This window comes from Hippopotamus amphibius, chromosome 9, assembly GCF_030028045.1.
Source record: "Hippopotamus amphibius kiboko isolate mHipAmp2 chromosome 9, mHipAmp2.hap2, whole genome shotgun sequence".
In the NCBI taxonomy this organism is placed as follows: domain Eukaryota; kingdom Metazoa; phylum Chordata; class Mammalia; order Artiodactyla; family Hippopotamidae; genus Hippopotamus; species Hippopotamus amphibius.
In genome coordinates this window covers 11,596,679-11,617,394 of record NC_080194.1, presented here as the reverse complement: position 1 = coordinate 11,617,394, position 20,716 = coordinate 11,596,679, and the positions used below count along the sequence as shown (strand labels likewise).

Sequence of the window (20,716 nt, the reverse complement as noted above, 5' to 3'; positions counted from 1 at the left end):
TTAAAATGAGGGGAAAAAATGTCTTTTTATATATGTCCATATTTTTACCAGTTTTGTTATTCATTATTTCTTTGTATAGAAGTGCTAGCTATCTGATATACTTCTGCCTGAAGAACTTTCTTTAATGTTTCTTGTAGTATATAGCTTGGCTGGCAATAAATTCTTTCAGTTTCTGTCTGGAAAAGTCTATTTCTCCTTCATTTTTTTCCCTCCCTCTAATTATGAATTCTAGTAAAATATACGTAAAATTTACCACCTTAACCACTTTCAGGTATACAGTTCATGGTATTAAGTACATTCATATTGTTGTGCAGCCATTGCCACCATCCATATTCACAAAACTCTTCAAAACTGAAGCTCTGTATCCGTTACAAAGTAAATCCCTGTTCCCCTTTCCCCTCAGTCTCTAGCAACCACTGTGTTACTCTCTGTCTATGAATTTGATTACTCTGTATCTCATTTGAATGGAATCATACAGCACTTGTCCTTTTGTGACTGGCTTATTTCACTTAGCATATTGTTCTCAAGGTTCATTCACAATGAGCATATGTTAGAATTTTCTTCCTTTTTAGGAATGGATATTCCGTTTTATGTGTATACCACATTTTGTGTATCCATTTATCTGTCAGTGGACACTTGGGTTGCTTCCACCTTTTGACTTTTGTGAATATGCTGCTGTGAACATGGATATACAAATATCTCTGTGTCTCTGCTTTCAGATCTGTTGGTTGTATCCCCAGAAGTGTTATTGCTCAATCATATGGTTATTCTGATTTTAACTTTTTGAGGAATTACCATACTGTTTTCTGTTTTCATTTTACACTCCTGTCATCAGTGCACAAGCGTCCCAATTGTTCTGTATCCTCACTAATACTTGTTATTTCTATGATTTTGATAGTAGTCATTCTAATGGGTGTATCTCCTTCAGTTTTGAAAGATATTTTTGCTGGGTATAGAATTTTGAGTAAACAGTTGTTTTTCTCCCCCCGGTATTTTTACTTAAAGATACCATTCCATTATCTTCTGACTTGCAGAAATCTGCTGCCACTCTTAATCTTTGTTTCCCTGTACATGATGTTTTCTTTCTCTCTGGTTGCCTTCAAGATTTTCTCCATTAGCAGCGTGACTGTTATATACCTAATTTATTTGGTTTTGATTTTTTTTTCCCTATTGCATTTATCCTGTCTGAGTTTCTCTCGGCTTCTTAGATTTGTAGTTTGTTCATTAATTTTGGAAAACTCCCAGATATGGTTATTTTTAACTATATCTTCTGCTTCTTTAACAGTCCAAGGAACCAAATGAAAGCTATTTTAGACAGTGATCAGTATTCAGAAAAGTGTACCTTGGAAGCTCCCCTGATAAGGTCTCAAATCATACTTGCTTAGTTAGGATATAGAGGTTATTGTGGAAATAATTTCCCTGGTTCCTTCCTGTCATGAGGCAGGACACAGTACTATTTCAGTGGAGGTATGGATTAGTGTAGTATCTTTGCATGGCCCAGGTTTGGTATGTCGTTTCAGTTAAGGGTTTTCAGATGAGTCTTCAAAGAGCCCACATTATCTATGTATTTCCACTCCTCTTTCTTATATAAGGTTATAGTATATAACATTTTATAATATGTTCCACACTTTGTTTTGTAACAGTATGCAAGTATTTCCTACTCTCAATAAATATTACCAATGGTCTCCTTTCTGTATGTTTGAAAATGTTCATGATAATAATTTAAAAGAAAAACAAAACACTTTTCTGTATGTTTTAAATTTTATTTAAAAACAAAGGAACTTGAAAAAAAATCTCCTTTGTACATATTAGATTTGGGTTGCCTATCAGACACATAAGTAGAAATGTGAGAAAGTGGGTGTATGAGTTTGAAGCTCCAGATACATCAGGATTGGAGATAGAATTTGGGGGAATCATTATCATATAAATGGTATCAAAGTGAAAGTTTTCACCTAGGGAGATGTCAGCATTGAGAGGAAGGAACTGAAAGTGAGTGAGCAGAGAGTGGAAGAAAACTAGGAGAGTCTGTGACACAGAAGTCAGAAAGAGGACGTGTTTTAAGGTGAAGAAAGTGGTCAAATGTAGGAGTATGATGAGGGCAGGGAATTTCAGGTGAGGACTGTGGACTTGGGCAGTAGACTTAGAAATCATCAGCTGGTGAATGGTTTGGGAAGTCTTCACCTGGGCACCTGTGAATAGTAGGTAAAGTGAGAAAGATGCTGAGGGAGGCATGAGACGTAAGCACAGTGAGTTCATAAAATATTCTGTCCACATATTTGAATTTATGCAGACCGAATTTTTTGTATGTGGGTATCATTAGAAGTCTCTAAGCACTGGAAATCCATTTATTTTTCTGCTCCCAAAGGAGTTTCTTTTGTTGTTTTTGTTTATTTTTGTTTTGTTTTTTAATTAATTGATTTTATTTATTTATTTTTATTGGTTGCATTGGGTCTTCATTGCTGCGCATGGGCTTTCTCCAGTTGCAGCCATCGAGGACTACTCTTCGTTGTGGTGCACGGGCTTCTCATTGCGGTCACTTCTCTTGTTGCAGAGCACAGGCTCTAGGCACACGGGCTTCAGTAGTTGTGGCACTCAGGCTCAGTAGTTGTGGCTCATGGACTCCAGAGCACAGGCTCAGTAGTTGTGGCTCATGGGCTTTGTTGCTCCTCGGCATGTAGGCTCCTCCTGGACCAGGGATTGAACCCGTATCCCCTGCATTGGCAGGCGGATTCTTAACCATTGCGCCACCAGGGAAGTCCCCCAAAGGAGTTTTAAACAAACAAAAATTTTTGTGTTTCTGGAAATCTGAATTATAAGAGCTCTGTATTAGAAGAGCAGCTGATAGTTACCGTAGCAGTTTGGCAATATTCAGATTTATGGTAGTACATCTGATCCCTTTCTGAAATCTTAGCATGCCTTTGGAATGAACTATCATTCATGTAAAATTCCATGATACTATAGTAACAGGATTTGTGTATTCTGCCACATACCGTCAACTGACTAGATACTGATCTTCAAAGTCTTTTTCTAGAAGCCCTTGCAAATAAAGTATCAAATGTAGTTTACATTTTCTGACACTTTTCATGCGCACTGGGAAAAGCAGAGGTATAAATAAATGCTTTCATTATGATCAGCTCTTTGGGAAGGGAGGGGACCCCTGCTTTATCTTAAAATCATTATGTATACTGGAAGTAAATTTAAATGGATTTGCCATAAAACTAGACAGAGAACCTTATTTTTTTTCATTGCATTAAGACTCACACCAACATTGCTTCATCTTTGGTATTTGCTGTATCCTGTTTTAAGTTAAAAAGCAGCTCTTGTTTATTGCAGTGATCTTAAGTTTTTTCATTGTACAAGGAAATTTCTGAACATCCCCTCTATGTATGTTCGTTTCTTTAAAATGACTACAGTTACCACTGTTCTAATACAGTCTAATATAATCCATGTATTATAAAGCATACACAGGATACGGACGTTTGAAAAGGATGTGGGAAATAAATGAATCATCTTGTAAACTTCCTGACTATACACACCATGAACAGACCATTTGTCTTTTTAGAGACATAAGACCTGGTTCTTTTCTTTCTGATTATGGCTGTCATGTATCTCTCAAGTTCTGTGTAGGATATCTGAGCAATTTAAAAGGATTATAGTCAGAATTAGGAGAAAACTTTTATATTCATGGTTAATATTATTTATCCAGGACCTCATATAATGCCGAGTTTTCTACTCAGGAACCCTGACTAAGCAAACGAAACCTGTAATATTTTTTATTATTGTTTGTCAGTGCCGTCCATAATTTAAAAGTTTGAAATCATAATGGTTAATTTAAAAGTTTTATTATGAATGCTAATTTTAATATGCTTGGTTTTTTTTTTTCAGATGACATTAAAATATCAGTAAACGATTTTATCATCAAGGCAGCAGCTGTTACCCTTAAGGTAAGTAGCAAACCCCAAATAATTTTGGCTTCCAAAGTAGTCTCACGTCTTGGGATTTTATATAATAAATAGACCTCTTTTAAGTCACAAAAATTTTATAATTTTAATGCTAAAATATTCTATCATTTAATCTCACTCAGTTTTACAGATGAATAAACTGAGAATCACAAAGGCTTACAACTAATTACAGCAGGATAAGGACCTGCTGTATTAGTGTTCTACAAATACTAATTGATCCCCTAGCATGTGCCAAATACTAGATGTTAGAGATATAGTAGTGAGCAAAAGCACATTTTCTGCTCTCCTGGGGCTTATATTCTAGTTGGGAGAGACAAACACATATATATGTCAGATAGTGAAAGTGCTGAGGCAAAAGAGAAAGCAGGGTAAAGGGACAGAATAACTACAGGTGTTGTTTTCAAAAGTTAGGCAAGGAAGGTTTCTCTGGCAGGATGATAACTGAGACAAGGCCTGTGGAAAGAGAGGGAGAAAGCCAGGTGGAGATGTAGAAGTTGTTCCAGACAGAGGGAACAGCAAACACAGAGGCTTTGAGGAGTTGGCTCGTGTCACTCAGAGACATGGCGCTGGGGGCGAAGTGTGCCTCAAGTGGAGTTAGCCAAAGTAGGAGGGTAGGAGATGAGATTAAACATAAAAGAAGAGGGAGAAGGGGGTAAGGGGGTCCCGAAGTACACGAGGCCTGGTGACCATGGGAAGGAGGAGGAATTTTATTACGAATGAGAAGGAAGTCTTTGGAGGGTTTTGAACAAAAGATTAACATGATCCAGCTTAAAACTTGAAAAAGAAAAAGGAAAGCCTGCTGCGGTGGTTGTGTGGAACACAGCTTGCGGAAAGGCAAGGGTGGACGTGGTTACGTTTCAAAGGTAGAACCACCAGGATTTGCTGGTGGGTTGGATGCGGAATGTGAGAGAAAGAAGGATGAGGATTTTGACCCAAGAGTGGGAGGTGTGGAACTGGGAGAATGTACTAAGATTGGGAGAATGGGAGCGGAGCAGATGAGGTGGGGAGTCTAGAGTTCGGCTTTGGACAAATGAAGTTCAGGAAGCCTAGTAGTGTCGCAGTGGGGTGGCAGGAAGGCAGGTGAACACGGGAGCCTGCAGGTCAGTGAGAGATCTGACTAGAGACGTAAATGCAAAACCCAGGCTTCCCGACCCCCTGCTGTCATTTGCTGTCATGCCTTTTTTCTATAACTAGGCTGTTTTCTGGATCACTGCTTGTTAAGTGCTGTATTTAAAAGTCTATTTATAAGGAATTTATTTTTATTTCTTAGAGAGTACAATCAGAGAATTCTGAGGGCATGCCTTTTCAGCCATTTGGTATCTAAATGTTCATGTTTTTCCTCTTTCGACCAAATAATGCTTTGAATTGTATTAATGATTTTCTAATTATGAATCATTCTTGCCTTCTTCAAGTGAATCTCTAGTGTTCGTTAGCTATTTATTTGTTAATATTTCATTTTATAATTTATATCAGAAACAGAAGTAATTTAAATTGTGTGCTAGCTTTTTTACGCTTTTCATTTTTTTAAATCACTTGCTTCATAAAATGAATTTGGACGCGTTTTTCCCTTTCCTTTCTCTCTGCTTGTTTCAGTATCGTAAAGATTTGTGTTTCTTAAAGTTTTATAGAATTCACCAGTAAAAACATCTGAGCCTAGTTCTGTTCTAAGAAGGGGCCTTGACAACTTTCCCATTTTTCCCCCCATAATTATCAAGCTATTTAGTTTCTAACTTCTTTTCTAATCAATTTTAGAAATTTGTATATTCCCAGGAAATCATTCATTTCACCTGGATTTCCAAACTTACTAGCCTAGAGTTATTTGAATTTGTTTCTTATAACTATTTTAATGTCCTCAATGCCTGGGTTTATTCTGAACTCTGTCTCACTTTTATTGTTGCATATTTGCATTCTCACTCCTTTTATATTGTTTCATTATGTGTTCCTGCCTTCATTTCCCTAGGTCTATTTTGGTTAGAAAAGTTGAATGTGTAATTCATTATAATTATTTTTATTAATAAGAAAGTTTAAGATGAATTTTCCTTTGAATACAAGTTAAGCTTTATCCCAGAGGTTTTTGTTACATAACTTTCTAATTAAATTTATTTGCGAGACATTCTTCATTTGTAAGGGTTTGTTTGTTTTGTTTTGTTTTCTTTCAGTTCATTGTCTATCTTCTGGGGGATTGGAACTTTATTATTTTGGCATTGTTGAATGAAAGAGTTGAGCCTTGAAAGAAGGAGAAGTGAAAATTGAAATTGAGCAGTGATGAAATGGAAATGAATATAGCATAACAGTGAGATGCCTGAGGAAGTGGAAATTCATCTTAGGGGAGTGGTCAGGAGTAAAATTAGATTGGATGGAATCAAATTGTGGATTGCTGTGCTTAAATGACATTCTGGGAGGCTTGGATCTTACTCTGCAGAAAGCAGTGAATTTTTGAGAAGAGAAATTACTTTTTGATTTCTGTTTTTCAGCATCCTTTTCTCCTATGATGTCTGGCAACGTTGTCAGTACACACTGTTTCCAGGGATTTAGTCATTTCTTCTGGTTTTTTCATCTTCAGTGTAGTTGTATGTATATTAAATGTATACGTGCTCATATATAGTACATAGCATATGTTTATGAAGCCTAGGAAATCTCTCTTAAATAGGGAAGTCATTTATTAAGGACCTGCTAATATTTCCCAGGGCTGCACTAGAAAGTCAGGAGGCTTCCTCATGCCACAGGAATAATGTGGTTGAATGTCACTACCCCTCTACCCTCCCTTCTTCTCCTCAAGGTCATGTCCCTCATCATATGAGGCAAGGAAGGTTAACAAATGTTAAATACTTCCTAACAATTAGGTTTAACAAAGGAAGTCCTTTTCTTAACCATGATATATATAAAGAGATCAAAACATGTACGTCATCAAAATTGCCTCAAGCTTGCTTCAAAAAAGATAGTATGTTTATTCTTCCCCAACATAAAAGATACTTAATACAGAGGTCCAAACCACTTTTTTCAAATCAAATTTTTATTTCTTTCCTTCAGCCTAGCTATATTCACTTTCAAAACTACATAATAATGTTTGTTGTTTTCCTGTAATAACTTTGGTCTAAAGCTACTTTAGCAACATGTATTTTTTTTTTACTTCTGCTTTCCAGCAAATGCCGAGTGTTAATGTAAGCTGGGATGGAGAGGGCCCAAAGCAACTGCCCTTTATTGACATTTCAGTGGCTGTGGCAACAGATAAAGGTTTAATTACACCAATCATAAAAGATGCTGCTGCTAAGGGTCTACAGGAGATTGCTGACTCTGTAAAGGTAGGTCTTAAGAAATACTGTGCTTTCAAAAATGTTAGAATTTACTTTCTGGTAAAGTCTTAATGTAATCTTATCACACTGTGAGATAGATTGTGTGTGTGTGTGTGTATAATATATATTTTTGGTATTTCCAAGTGATTATCAATTATGTGTATAGGTTTTTAAGTTTTTATCCAGGTACAACTCATTTTAAGAACATTTAGCATTTAAAAATTCAGAAAAAACATGCATACAAGTTAGGGCTAACTGTGTTCAAGCCAAAGACAGCTGCTTTATTTCCCAAAGCTTATTAATTCAACTCTAAAGATGATATGTTAAATAGATTTTAAAGTTAAAGCTGAAACTGTATTTCTATCAAAGTGGTAATGGACAGACCTCACTTTTCACAGCATTTTATTCTTGAAAGTTTATTCATTTCCTCTCTAGAATTGAGACCACTAAAAGGACTTAGCATTCCAGATGCAGAAGTACATTATTTTTCCTGGGCTCCAATATGGAAGAATCAGCTCTCACCAAAAATATCACTTTGAAGAGGCAGAAACACAGGCAGTAGGTCCGCTTTGACAGCCTCAGTGATTTCCAAGGGTAATTTTCTGCAGAAGTGTCGTAGGTCTTGAAGTGTTAGCCTTGAAAATTTCAGATTCTTTAGATAAGTGATTCTTTTTTCATTTATCAAGGACATCTGATTTGTATAGTGGTAAAACAAGTTATAAGGGGGATAAAAGGTAGAAGATAAGACTTCTTTGGGGAGCTGTGTAAATGTGTAAACCTACTTGCCCCAAGTAAATAAATGAATGCAATTTAATCTAGTTTGAAAAGCATACTCTTGGATCTTAGAGTTAAATATAATTAAAGGTGACCTTAGTGGAACTGGCATATTTAGGTCTTTCTTCACTCCTCTTTGGAAAGATTTGCAGAGTGTTTGTATAGATAAAAATGCAACTGTTTTGCTTAATCGATAGGTGGTATTTATTTGGCCATTTCAAAAGTTATAGAGGTTGGTTTACTAGGATGCTACACACCTTTTTTTTCACGAACAGTTTTGAGCAGCAGTGAGAATACATGTATTTTAGTGTTTTAGTGAAGTTCATGTGAGATAAGATTAAATTGTAAAGTTAGAATTTCCTGTAACTGTAGAGTTAAAAATTAACTATTAGAGGAAGGTTTCTTTGATTCTAACCAGTTTACCAATTTTAGTTCTGTAATATTGCTCTTAAAGTAGCTATGTTAGCATTCCCTATTCCTTGCATCTTAAAAGAAGCTAAGTTGAGGTGGTGAGGAAGCAGTGTCAGCAGCCTCCCAGCAGGGGGAAAGGCACCACTAACCCTAATCCTTTGGATCGCCCCAGGGCCTCTGGCAGTCCTTGAGCATCTCCTGTAATTCCCAGCAGCTCTTAGGTTTGCTGTGCTCTGGCCACTCGTCTGAGCTTCCCATTCTACCTGCTTCTCTCCTGCTCTGCAATCTGTGATCAACACTCCACTCTCCCTTATCTTGTGATGTACCAGACACTAGGCTAAGTGCTTCATTTGATGCTATTAGCCCTATGTTATAGTTGGAACCTTAATTTACCCATTTTGAAATTGAGGAAATTGAGTTTTACCTCCTTTAATAAATTTGCCTACACTGTTGCATCTAGAAAGCAGTAAAAGTGAAGATTTGCTTAAACCCAGGTATTTCTCAGTTCAAATGCCACTTTCTTAGGCCTTCTGTGGCTTCCACAGTTAAAGTAGCTTCCTGAATAAACAATTACACTGTTTATTGTCTTCGTGTGGTTTATAAATCTTTGAATTTACCTTGTTTATTTATTTGTCAACTCTTATATGTTCCTTAGTGTCTGATCTTGACTGTCTTATTCATTGCCATATATCTAATTCTGGAAGGTGCTTGGAAGACAGTAGTGGCTCAGTGAATTTATTTAAAAGAAAACTTTCAATAAAACCTCTTCTGTTAGGGGAAGCTGGGACAAAGTGAGACAGTAGCATTGACATATATACGCTACCAGATGTAAAATAGGTAGCTAGTGAGAAGCTGTTGCATACCACAGGGAGATCAACTCGATGATGACTTAGAGGGCTAGGTTGGGGAGGGTGGGAAGGAGTCACGGGAGGGAAGGGATATGGGGATATGTGTATGGATGCAGCTGATTCAGTTTGTTGTATAGCAAAAACTGGCACAACAGTGTAAGGCAATTATATTCCAGTAAAGAGCTTAAAAAAAAACCAAATACTTCTTCTGTTGAAGTTAGTTTTTTAAGGAATTTGTGGGTTCCTGAATATCTATCCTTGGACCTCAGGTTAAGAATGCCTGTTATGAGTACTTCTTGACACTTAGTAATCCCAAGGATGTCAACATATGGGGCTAAAGGCATGCCTCAGCCAAGTTCAGGTTCATATTCCCTAAGTAAAGTAATATAGTAACAAGCCTTAGATACCATGCTCTTCATTAATTATAACAGTTTTAAGAGGCAGAAGCAAAGTTTACCTTGTTGGTACCCAGTAAATTTTTTGAATGAATTAGTAAGGCATGTGATATATTTTAGAAATATTTGCTAGTCAGCTTGTATTATGTCCTGTCAACTGGATGTTTCAGGGAACGTGTGCTTTGATTGTTAAGTTCACATTACCAGGAAATACCAGTGAGAATTAGTGACTTTCAGAACCAGTGATCCTCTTCAGAATTTATTCTTATTCCACGCTCTTAAGAGTTCATTGACAGGAATATCCTGCTGATGTATTTTGGGTCTATAGAGATTTTCTTAAAGTGTATTATGTGTGCTTGCAGTCTGTTTTTGTTTTTTTTTAATGAATATGTTTTTTATATGTTTTAGCCTGGTAACTCCTCAGGATGTGTTGAGATCATCTGCCTTTAGAGAAATGCTTTTCAAAGTTCTTGTGATAATGTGCTTGTTCAGATCATGTGAAGTTATATTGCTTAAGGCAGGAACAATGTGCTTGTAGATTGTCCTCTCTACTTCTGATATTCCAAGGACTATACAAGTCTAAATTCATCTCTTAATTTTTCATTCTGGATCTAAATAGTTTTATAAGTAACTATATCCTAATAATATACATCTGTAATTGATTCATTTGGCAGTAAGTCACAGTGATATGTTGAGATCATTTTTAGATTTTTAAAGAATGTTTTATTTTTCAAAAATTAAATCATTTGTGGTTTGAAATTAAGTAGTTATCAGTGGGGATTGTAATTGTACCTTTGTTAGCTGTACAGTGTAAAATATTAAGATTTATATCATCTACCCATTGGCAGTAGCTTCATTTATCTCTACTCTCCTCCTCAAAATTATTCTTCACTCATTTTTCATATGTAATGACTTCATCTCTGTCCCCTTGCTTTTGAAGGATTGAAAAATAAAAATTAAGATGTGTGGTTAATTGCAAGTGCAAGTAGAGGAAAATTCAGCTACTTTTCCTCATGTCTCTCTGAGTATTATCCATCTTTTCCTCTGTAGGTTTTTAGACATCAATTTTGTTGAGGGTGATATGAAATTACTGCATTTTTACATTCCTTGTAGCAGTGGAGATAGCTCATTCAGGAAATGCTTTAGCTATAGGACCAAGAACAAAAAAAAAAGCCCATTTTCTAGGACTTTGTAATTCCACTAATAGGAATTTATATGAAATGATTCAAAAGAAACAAATGAACCAAATTGCAAGAGTAGGAAAATGACTGAGTTGTGGCAGATAGGGTATTTAGAGTGTAAATCAGACATTTAAAAATCAGTTATAAAGACCAACAACACAGAAGATACTTATAATATTGAAAAGTAAATGTAAAATTCTCTGGTTTTTTGTTAACAACTGTTTGAAGTTATGTATATGTTATGGGTAAAAAAGAAGTAAACACTGAAAGATGAAAATCGATGTGTTGATTGTGAGATTATTGCCATTGAATAATTTATTTAAAACCTGCCAAACTAATAAGAAGGGCTCTTCTAATATTGTCTTAAAAGAAAAAATTTTATAGGGAAAATAGAAAATTGCATTGTATATATAAAAAACTGAAATTCTGCATAGTGTACAAGGTAATTCCCATATTTGAAGAATTTTTAAAGGGGAAATGATCTTTCTAGAGTTTTGATTACATGTTTAATAGCTTCTTGGATTATCTGTGCTCTAACTTACTCATTTTTTTAAGCGTTAGAGAAAATTATATGTGTATAATTTTAAAATATATATATATGCATATGTATATATAGGCTTTTATAAAGTCAAGGCATATCAAAGATGAGCGTGTACCCTATAAAAATAAAGTGACAAAATCAGCTGTATAATGTAGTGTTGGTTGTCATGCTGTCTGTATTTTTCTTAGGCTCTGTCAAAGAAAGCCAGAGATGGGAAATTGTTACCTGAAGAATACCAAGGAGGATCTTTTAGGTAAAATTTAAACTCTTAGTCATTGGTAGCATCAAACAGACATAAGACTTATGATGTCCTTGTTAACCTGTTTCACTTGTTTTCTGAAACATTTCTTTAAAAATTTAAGCTATATATGATACTTTATTAAGACCAGAGAATGTGTGAAAATATTCTTTGGACTAGTTAGGCTTTCACATCAAAGCTCGTAGGAAGCCATTAGGGTTAGCTAGTTAACCCATTCAGATGTTCATAGAAAGACATTCAAGGTCTGACATACAATAGATTTATAAACCTCAACTGTTTTTGTCTACTTGTGATTTATTTTAAGATCCTCTGGGATACAGACTTGAGTTATTATCAGCTCTGTTTTTGTTTAAGTGTAACTTATGTGCAGTAAAGTACACTGAGTGTAGCGGGAATGCTTTACAAAGTGAAGAAACCCGTGTCACCAACCAAAGCAGGATAATGAACATTACCTGCATCCTACAGGCCTCCCTTTACCCTTCCTAATTCTCACCCCCTCGAGGGTAACCATGATTCTGAAAATTATCACCAAAGTTCTTGTTTTGCCTACTCTGATCTTTATATAAATATGTATTTTTCAGTGTCTGACTTCTTTCAGTCAGCATTAATGTCTGTGAGATGAACCATGTTGTGTGAAGCAGTCGTTCACTTATTTTTGCTGTAGTCTTCTGTGGTGTGCTCTAGTGTCCATTTCACTTGTTGCGCATTTGCATTGTTTACAGTTTAGTGCTCTTACAAGTAATGGTGCCATGAACATTTTTGTTAGTGCCTTATGGTGAATATGTGTACGTATTTTTGTTGTATAGACCTGAAAGTAGAATTGCTGGGTTTATAGCTTTAGCAGATCCTGCCAGATAGTTTTCTAAAATGGTTCTACCATTTTTTGCCTCCACCAGCAGCGTATGAGAATCCCCGTTGCCTCATATTCTTGTTAACTCTTAGTATTTTTAGGTTTCAAATTTTAATGAGTCTTGGTGTGTGTAGTGGCCTTCTCTGTGGTCAGAGAAATGCAAATTAATGATGTTGAATACTGTTTTCATTTATCTCTCAGCCATTTGGGTATCTGGTAACTCATCAGATAAAATACCTGTTGAAGTCTTCTGTTTTTTTAAAATATTTTATAGGAGTTCCTTTTTCCTGATACACAGACTTTTGTAGGATATATAGTATTTCAACCACTTTGTACCTTGCCTTTGAAACTTTCTTGATGGTGTTTTTTAATGAACAGAAGTTCTGAATTTTAATAAAGTCCTATTTATCAGTATTTTTCTTTATAATTAGTACTCTTTGTTTTCTGCTAGGAATTATTGTCTATCCCAGAATAACAGAATAACATGAGGCTATTCTTCTGTGTTATTATCAGAAGCTTTATAACTTCTCACATGTAGATTGCAATCCATCAGAAATTAGATTTTGTCTATGATATGGCGATAAAGGTTAAGATTCTCTTTTTTCCCCCATATGGATCATTAATTGACTAAGCCTCGACTGTTGAAAAGATTACTACTTCTCTGTAGCATTGAGGAGGTAACCATGTGTGTTTGGTCCTTTTCTGTATTCTCTCTCCTTTTCAGTTGACCTGTTTATCCTTCCCTTGCTTAATACCAGCAAACTAAATTTTGATGTATGGTAATGAAAATCTTCCAAATTTGTTCACCATCAAGATTGTCTTTCCTGACTTTGTATTTCCAAATAAATTTTAGAATCAACTTGTCATTTTTCACACACACACACACACACACACACACACACACATCTTGCTGGGATTTTTATTGGGATTGCATTGAATTGTTTGATCAATTTAAGTTCAAGGAGAATTGACTTCTTTATAGTGTTGAGTCTTCCAGAGAATGAGCATGGTATAAACCATTGTGTACTTAGGCCTTTGGTTTCTTTCAGTTGTATTTTATAATTTTTTGTTTAGAGGTCTTATATATGTTTCATTAGATTTAGTCCCAGATATTTTGTATGTCATTGTAAATAGCATTATTTTAAACTTTTTTCTAATGAAAGCAACTTGTATATAGATATAAATTTTTATATTGACTTATTATCTAGTGACTTAGCTAAATTCACTTATTAATCTTACTAGTTTATCTGTAGAGGCTTAGATATTCTTTGTACACAATCAGTTCATCTGTGAATAATAAAATTTTATTCTTTTTTCTAGTCCTTATGCCTTCTATTTCTTTTCCTTGCCATATTCCTCTGCTTAGGACTTCCAGTCCAATGATGAATAAATGTTTATATTAGATGCAATATTTGTGTGTTGATATTTGTTTTTTTGATCCTGTTGTAAATGGTATTCTTTGTCTTTGTCTTTGAGTAACTTGGAATAAGTTTCTGTGGCACAGTTTTTTAATAAAGTAAAAATATATGACAGGGAAAGGGTTCTTTGATTAAGGATATGCCACCTTCAGAGCTTTTTGTTTTCCCCTAGTATTTCCAACTTGGGGATGTTTGGCATCGATGAATTTACTGCAGTGATCAACCCTCCTCAGGCCTGCATTTTGGCTGTTGGGAGATCCCGACCTGTGCTGAAGCTCACTCAGGATGAAGAGGGGAATGCCAGACTGCAGCAGCACCAGCTCATAACGGTCACAATGTCCAGTGACAGCCGAGCGGTAGATGATGAACTGGCTACCAGGTTTCTGGAACATTTTAAAGCAAACCTAGAGAATCCTATGCGACTTGCGTAATCCTCAAAGATAAGAAGTTGGTCTTTGGCTTAGTTGATCATAACTGTAACTAATAGAAGGAAAAGAGCATTTGGTTAGTCAGATGCATTTTTAATTTAACCACTGGTGCTGTACAAAAGGGTTGTTAAACTAGATGTAAATTAAATTAGATGTTTGGCTCATTGGAGCATTTTAGAATATTTGAGGATGTATGATAAACCTTAAAATGAAAAAATTTTAGAACTCTACCTTAATTGTGTTGAAATTAGAAGTGGTCTTCAAAGAGATGCCCATTAAAGTAGCAGTGAGACCTCACTTTTACAAGCACTGCTCTAGATATACTTGAACAATTTAATATGTACAGAAGTTTATTCTGGATACTAGTAAGTAAATAAGAATCACTCTGTATTAGGGGTTGTGGCAACATTATTGACTTTTTTATGTATATAAAGCCATATGTTTTAGAATGGTTTCTGTCAATCTTATTTTACACTTCTATGACACTGTGAACTAAAGAAGAATTAAAAAGAATCAAAGGTGAAGAAAGAGAGCAAAAAGTTTTGTTTTGATAACAAACTATAGTTAAAACACCTAAACCTTTAGAAATAAACTGCTCACCTTCATACTGAGTTGGAATGTATTAAATTATGCTATTTCCTATCAAATATTTTAAGTTAGTGTTGATTTAAACGCAGAATGTTGTTGTTTAGTGCATTTTAATCACATTTATATTGTGCAATAAAATACGAGAAAATATAAAAATTTCTACTGTATTTTAAACATTAGGACACAAGTTTAGCACCTTGAAGTACATGAGTAATTTCCCTGGAACAGCTTAAAAGGGATTCTACAGGATGAGAACAGGAATTTAAAATCACAGTTAATCCTTGAACAACTCGGGAGTGAGAGGTGCCGATCCCAAGCTGTTGAAAATCTGTATGTAAGTTTGCAGTTGGTTCTCACATCCACTATTCTGCATCCATGGATTCAGCCAACCGGGAATCAGGTAATACTGTAGTCAGTATTCACTGAAAAACCTCCATGTATAAGTGGGCACGCACAGCTCAGACTCATGTTGTTCAAGGGTCAACTGAAATATGACATTAGGAAAATAATGGATGTGGAATGTAAAGGTTTGGAAAGAGAATAGAAGGCCGATGAGGCAGGTGAGAACTATCCTTTTTATTCCTTTGATATGAAAATTTGACTAATTGTTGTAAAGGTTAGAAGAGCTTATTTCTCTCTTTTAACAACTCTGCTGTGACTGTCAAGCTAACTGTAACCGGAATTGGATGGTGATTTAAGTAACCAGCCAGAGACTCGTGCTGCTTTCTGCTGATGGGAATCACCAGAAGAAAGACTGCGTGGTACATGTTGTATGCTATGACATGATGAACTACTTATGCTCTAACAAAAGAGCTTTCTAAAATAATTAGAGTCCCAGTATATCAGTTGCTAAGAAGATGCTTAATCCAATTACTCAGTTTTGACAAGCCATTCTTGTAAAAAGTCTTCAAAACTTTTGTCATATTAACAGTTATACTAAAAATTGTAACCAAATGCTATTTTCAAAATAACTTTCATGAGTTACATTATTTTCAATCCGTTTTAACTGAAATTATTTGATTTTTTTGTTTTTCTAATTTTTGTATCTGGGGAATAGAATGTGAAACAGCCGTAAATCACCCTTGGCTTGGAGTTCTGTTTTTCCAGTGGACTGAGGACACTTAAACTGTATTGCATCTGTTTCCCTGTAGGTGAAATGGGCGATGATCCCTGCCTGCCTTGCAGAGCTGTCCTGGACTGCACAGGGGAAATGCTCTATAAATCAAGACATTGTAACTCTTCGTGGGCATCACAGCCAGGCTTTTCCTATAATCAGTTGCCTCTCATGGTTTGCCTTTTCATGGTTTGACTTCTCATGGTTTGACTTCTCAGCTGTTGGCACAAATCCCTGTTCATTCTGACTAAAAATATTTTCTCTGATATTTCTATACCGCTTGGATTTATGTAAGGAAATTGACATTTCTAAAACTAATTCTCTTGCAGCATGGAGTCAGAGAATAACACTGATCTGAGAGAGGGGTATGGTGTCCTTGGTTGATATCATTACAGGGAATGAACTGGGTGCTGTATGAGCAGGCTGTCTTCCATGTTATAAATGTGTATTTATTTGTAGTGCTGATAGGCATCACACTGAAAGGATATAAAAATGAATTTTATACCGGTTTTTGTTTGTTTTGTTTGTTTGTTTGTTTTTCTTTTTTTTCCCTCATTTAAGCAAGGAAAGTGACTAAAATATTGGGAAGGCTTCTAAGGAAAGGCAACACACATTCTAGTTAGCACTTGGGCATGAAAATATCAATGAAGATTAGAATTTATAAGTCACAATGTCCCTGCTTCTCCCTGACTGCGACTTCTAGTTAACATTTTCAGGCACGGTGTGTTCACTGTGTTGTGGCAGATTAAAATCTTCAGTATACTGCTGGCCAGACGCCTTTGTTTGAAACATGACTAAGAAATTGATGTATACCTGTATAAGTGTTTTATATATGTGTCAAGTGGAACTTCTATTTTTAAATTTTTTTTCTTTTTTGCATTTTAGACTTAATTTCAGGCTAAATTTTACAGGCCAGATATTTGGGCATTGCGCTAAAAGTAAAATTAGTTTCCTAACCTTGTTGAAAGATAGGTGGTGCTATGAGTTAATATATTGTAGTTATAGAGTAGGAGAAAAGTAAAAATGACAATTCTTAGTTTTCAAGGAAAATTTGTCCTCATTGCATCATGATGGACTTTGTCTCAGGTGAAGTGGGGAAATGAAAGAACCAACTGTGTTGCAGGTAAGAATAAACCATTATTTTAAATGTGACGTTATTAATGGGAAACTTTTGTTGACTTTTGAAAAAGGAAGTAACAGTGCAGAGTTACTTTCAGGTTAATCTGGCTACCGTATGCAAGGTAGGTCAAAACAGGGAGAGGACAACCGTCAGCAGGACCAGCTGGAAGCTTTTTGCTATAATGAAAGTGTCCATTGATTAGATTCTGTACCAGGTCAGGGGCTTTAAAGAAGGGAGAAACGTAAGAATATTCGACATGTTCATTTGCTGTGGTATGTTATGAATATGTGGGGTGGGTGTGTGCTGTCAGATAATGCAGCTACAGTGATGCAGTTTCCCAGTCCAAAACACAACCCTCGGGGCTTCCTAGGTGGTGCAGTGGTTAAGAATCCGCCTGCCAATGCAGGGGACACGAGTTTGAGCCCTGCTCCAGGAAGATCCCACATGCCGCGGAGCAACTAAGCCCGTGTGCCACAACTACTGAGCCTGTGCTTTAGAGCCCGTGAGCCACAACTATTGAGCCCATGTGCTGCAACTACTGAAGCCCATGGCAATGAGGAAGCCCGCATACCACAACAGAGAGTAGCCCCCACTCACCGCAACTAAAGAAAGCCCGCGCACAGCAAAAAAAGACCCAACACAGCCAATAAAATAAATAAATAACTAAGTAAATAAATAAACTAAAAAAAAATAGCTGTCATTATTTAAAAAAAAAAATCCTCCATGGCCCCATCACCAGTGTACAAAGGTTTAGGGTTCTGATAAGTTTTGTACAGCAAATGTTTGTTTCAGGAGACATTTAAACTTTTTGTAAATGGGAAACAAAACAGTCTTCTAATAAAATCATTTAAAATAGTTTTGTGGATTTTTAAATTTTATTTTCTAGTGTCTCTATTGATTTCAAGAGATGGGGGCAGGCAGGATTGAAGGAAGATGTGGTATGTCTAGACTCGTAGTACTGAAGACACCATTTAATTGAAATTGTAGAGTACAGAAGATATATTTTGAAAAACCATTTGCCTCTGTTAGTGGCAGTCTTTTATTTCTTTGATCATATAAAGTTTACTTTCACATTTTATCACTCACCTATAATTTTTGCAACAAATCCAAGCGACCTTATTCTTCCTAGCAAAGTGGCTACTTTTTAAACCTCTAATTTAACCTCTTCTATATGTAATATATATACATTTAAAAGAAACTTGGGCTTTTATTAAAAGTTGAGAAATTATTAGCAAAATCATTAGTCATGATTTTCCTTTATTCACACCCAAAGTAATTTATTTTTTCTGAAATTTCTTAATTTATGAAACTATTACTCCTATAACTAAAAAAAAATAGGTCTTTTAAAGATAAGGCTATTGTGGTCAGATTATATTAGTCATAACAATTTATAAAGCACAAAGTATTGCATAAATATGTTAAATTTTTAATCATATAAATTGCTCTTGTTCTACACTTCTTATGGCATTTATCAGGCAGCTATAAGATGGTACTTAATAAATTACTATCCTTCTCAGTGGAGCTACTGGTCTTTAGTACATACTTCGTTTCCCAAGTTTGCATGCTTAAATCAAGAGTGTTTCAAGCCTAGTTTCAACTTTATATGTAAATTATTGTGCTCTTGGTAAAAACCGTATTTCTGTGCCTCAATATTCTCTTACCTATAAAATGAGGAAACAGGAGGGAAAATTAATCACACTAATAGCTGTTTATCTTGCTTAATCTTCTCAATTTTATAAGATAGGTATATGTTACTTTACAACCATCATCACAAGGCAGGATAAGGAAGCAAACTCGGGGATTATGTTATTTGGCCAAAGGCACACAGCTTAGAAGTGCCACAACTGGGACTTGAACACAGGTCTTTGCAAGTGCCCATCAAGCTCACCACACTGCAGTGTATAACTTTCTAGGCTGTATTATTGCTGCTGGGATAGTTCTGTATTAACAGATAGGATTTTACATTTGCAATAATTGGAAAGTCCTGTTCTTCAGTAATAAAATGTGTCTACTACGTGACCACTCTTAATTCATATTTTCTCTGTAGTAGTTCTCTTTGTGCCTTTCTGGTGATTGATGCAGAAAGTGCTGAGGGGTTTTTGTTCTCATTATGGACAACTATTAACCTGAAATACTAAAGTTAAGTGTTGTAACTTCTGCCTCTGAATAGAAGGCTTAGAAAAATATAAGCTTAAAAAAGTTAGGGGCTTAGTTTCTCTAAGGATAAAAATGTGATATAGAACATTTTACTTTAAATAAATATCTTTGGTCCAAGTTCAGAGCCAGAGGTAATTAATTACCTCAGTTTTTATTTTGGAAGCTCCAAGCTTCTATATTGACAACTGTATCAGTCAGAGTCAAGCCTTCTGTATTGACCACCTTATCAGTCAGCATCCAATGTTTGCCACTCTCCAGGGCACAGGTCAGCCTCAGCTTCTGGACTGGTGCACTGAGGGGGTCACAGTGCCACTGTAGGTGGGAGGCCTGGAGCACATGGTACCTGTGTCGGGAGGGCCATGTGGGAAGGTGGTCACCAGGCTGAGCTGGGGCTGCCGTTCTGGGCACATGGCAGGGGCAAAGCATCACTGGTTATGATGCTTTATACCCTGCTGCTCGCAAAAATAAAATATTCTTTGCCAGCTCATCATGCCTAAAGAAAGAGGTTGATTTAGAAGGAAAGAGTCATGCTTTGTGTGATGGAAATGGATTTTAATACCTCCACTGTCCTACCCCTCTCCAGACCCTACTTTTTTGATGGTGTCTTGTGTGTGCAAATGCATTTTGTTAATAGGGTAAGTCATCTGCCAGGAGAGCTACGTCTTTAGGTACATCTCCACACCCGTTGTTTTGCTTCTCAAGGGAGCATCTGTCAAATTTATTTTCAGAGAATCGTGATCATCTTTGAGTTCTCCAGCTGAGTGAGCAAAACTATAGGAGCAGGTAAAAATCAAGTTTTACTTTTACCATTCAGTATTTCTAATGCTAAATATCAAGTTACTTTGTTCTTTAAATTTATTAGTTCAGAATGAATGTTTGTGAAGTGGAGGCCAACTTTATTCAGCTGTGATTACCATGTAGCTTTTCCTCTGTTACACAGCCCCCACAGTTAACTAGGTTTCATTACTTACTAAGTATGTTACGCTATTTGTGGGCATTTCATTTTGACACCAAAATATCCATTAATTATCGATGAATGAATAAGAATGTATTTTATCTCAACCTGTTAATTGAGTTTCCTGGTATTCTCTTTATACCTATGCTTTGATGCAACTTTAGAAGAATGGAAATATGTGCTAAGAGTTATAGATGTAAGTGTCCCTAAGAGCAAACTCTAACTGTCCTTTTAAATTTTTCAATTTTAGTCATTTTCCAGAGAATGCGTAAAGTCATTTCTTTCAGCTGAGAGAATATTAGCCTATGAATTGGGCAGAACTGGAAACTTGGTATTCAGCGGGGTTATACAGGGCTTTTGTATGTTTTGTTTCCTGAATGAGTCATCTCAACTTTGGAAAATATTGAGAGGAATAGCTTCCT

The 20,716-nt window shown here is 35.8% G+C and overlaps 1 protein-coding gene across 4 annotated transcripts in view; it reads left to right on the top strand.

Annotated features, from left to right (window-relative positions):
• The window catches only part of PDHX (pyruvate dehydrogenase complex component X), an 84,616-nt gene extending 66,635 nt beyond the window's left edge, over positions 1-17,981 (top strand). For 3 of the 4 annotated variants that reach the window (XM_057750558.1, XM_057750559.1, XM_057750560.1), the window contains 4 exons: positions 3,886-3,944; positions 7,106-7,264; positions 11,594-11,658; positions 14,105-17,981. In XM_057750558.1, coding sequence (XP_057606541.1) covers positions 3,886-3,944; positions 7,106-7,264; positions 11,594-11,658; positions 14,105-14,363 — 542 coding nt within the window. In that variant the 3' untranslated portion in view covers positions 14,364-17,981. The remainder of the gene's footprint in view (positions 1-3,885; positions 3,945-7,105; positions 7,265-11,593; positions 11,659-14,104) is intronic. The other variant, XM_057750557.1, reaches the window with a different exon arrangement.
• The last annotated feature ends 2,735 nt before the right edge of the window (positions 17,982-20,716 follow it).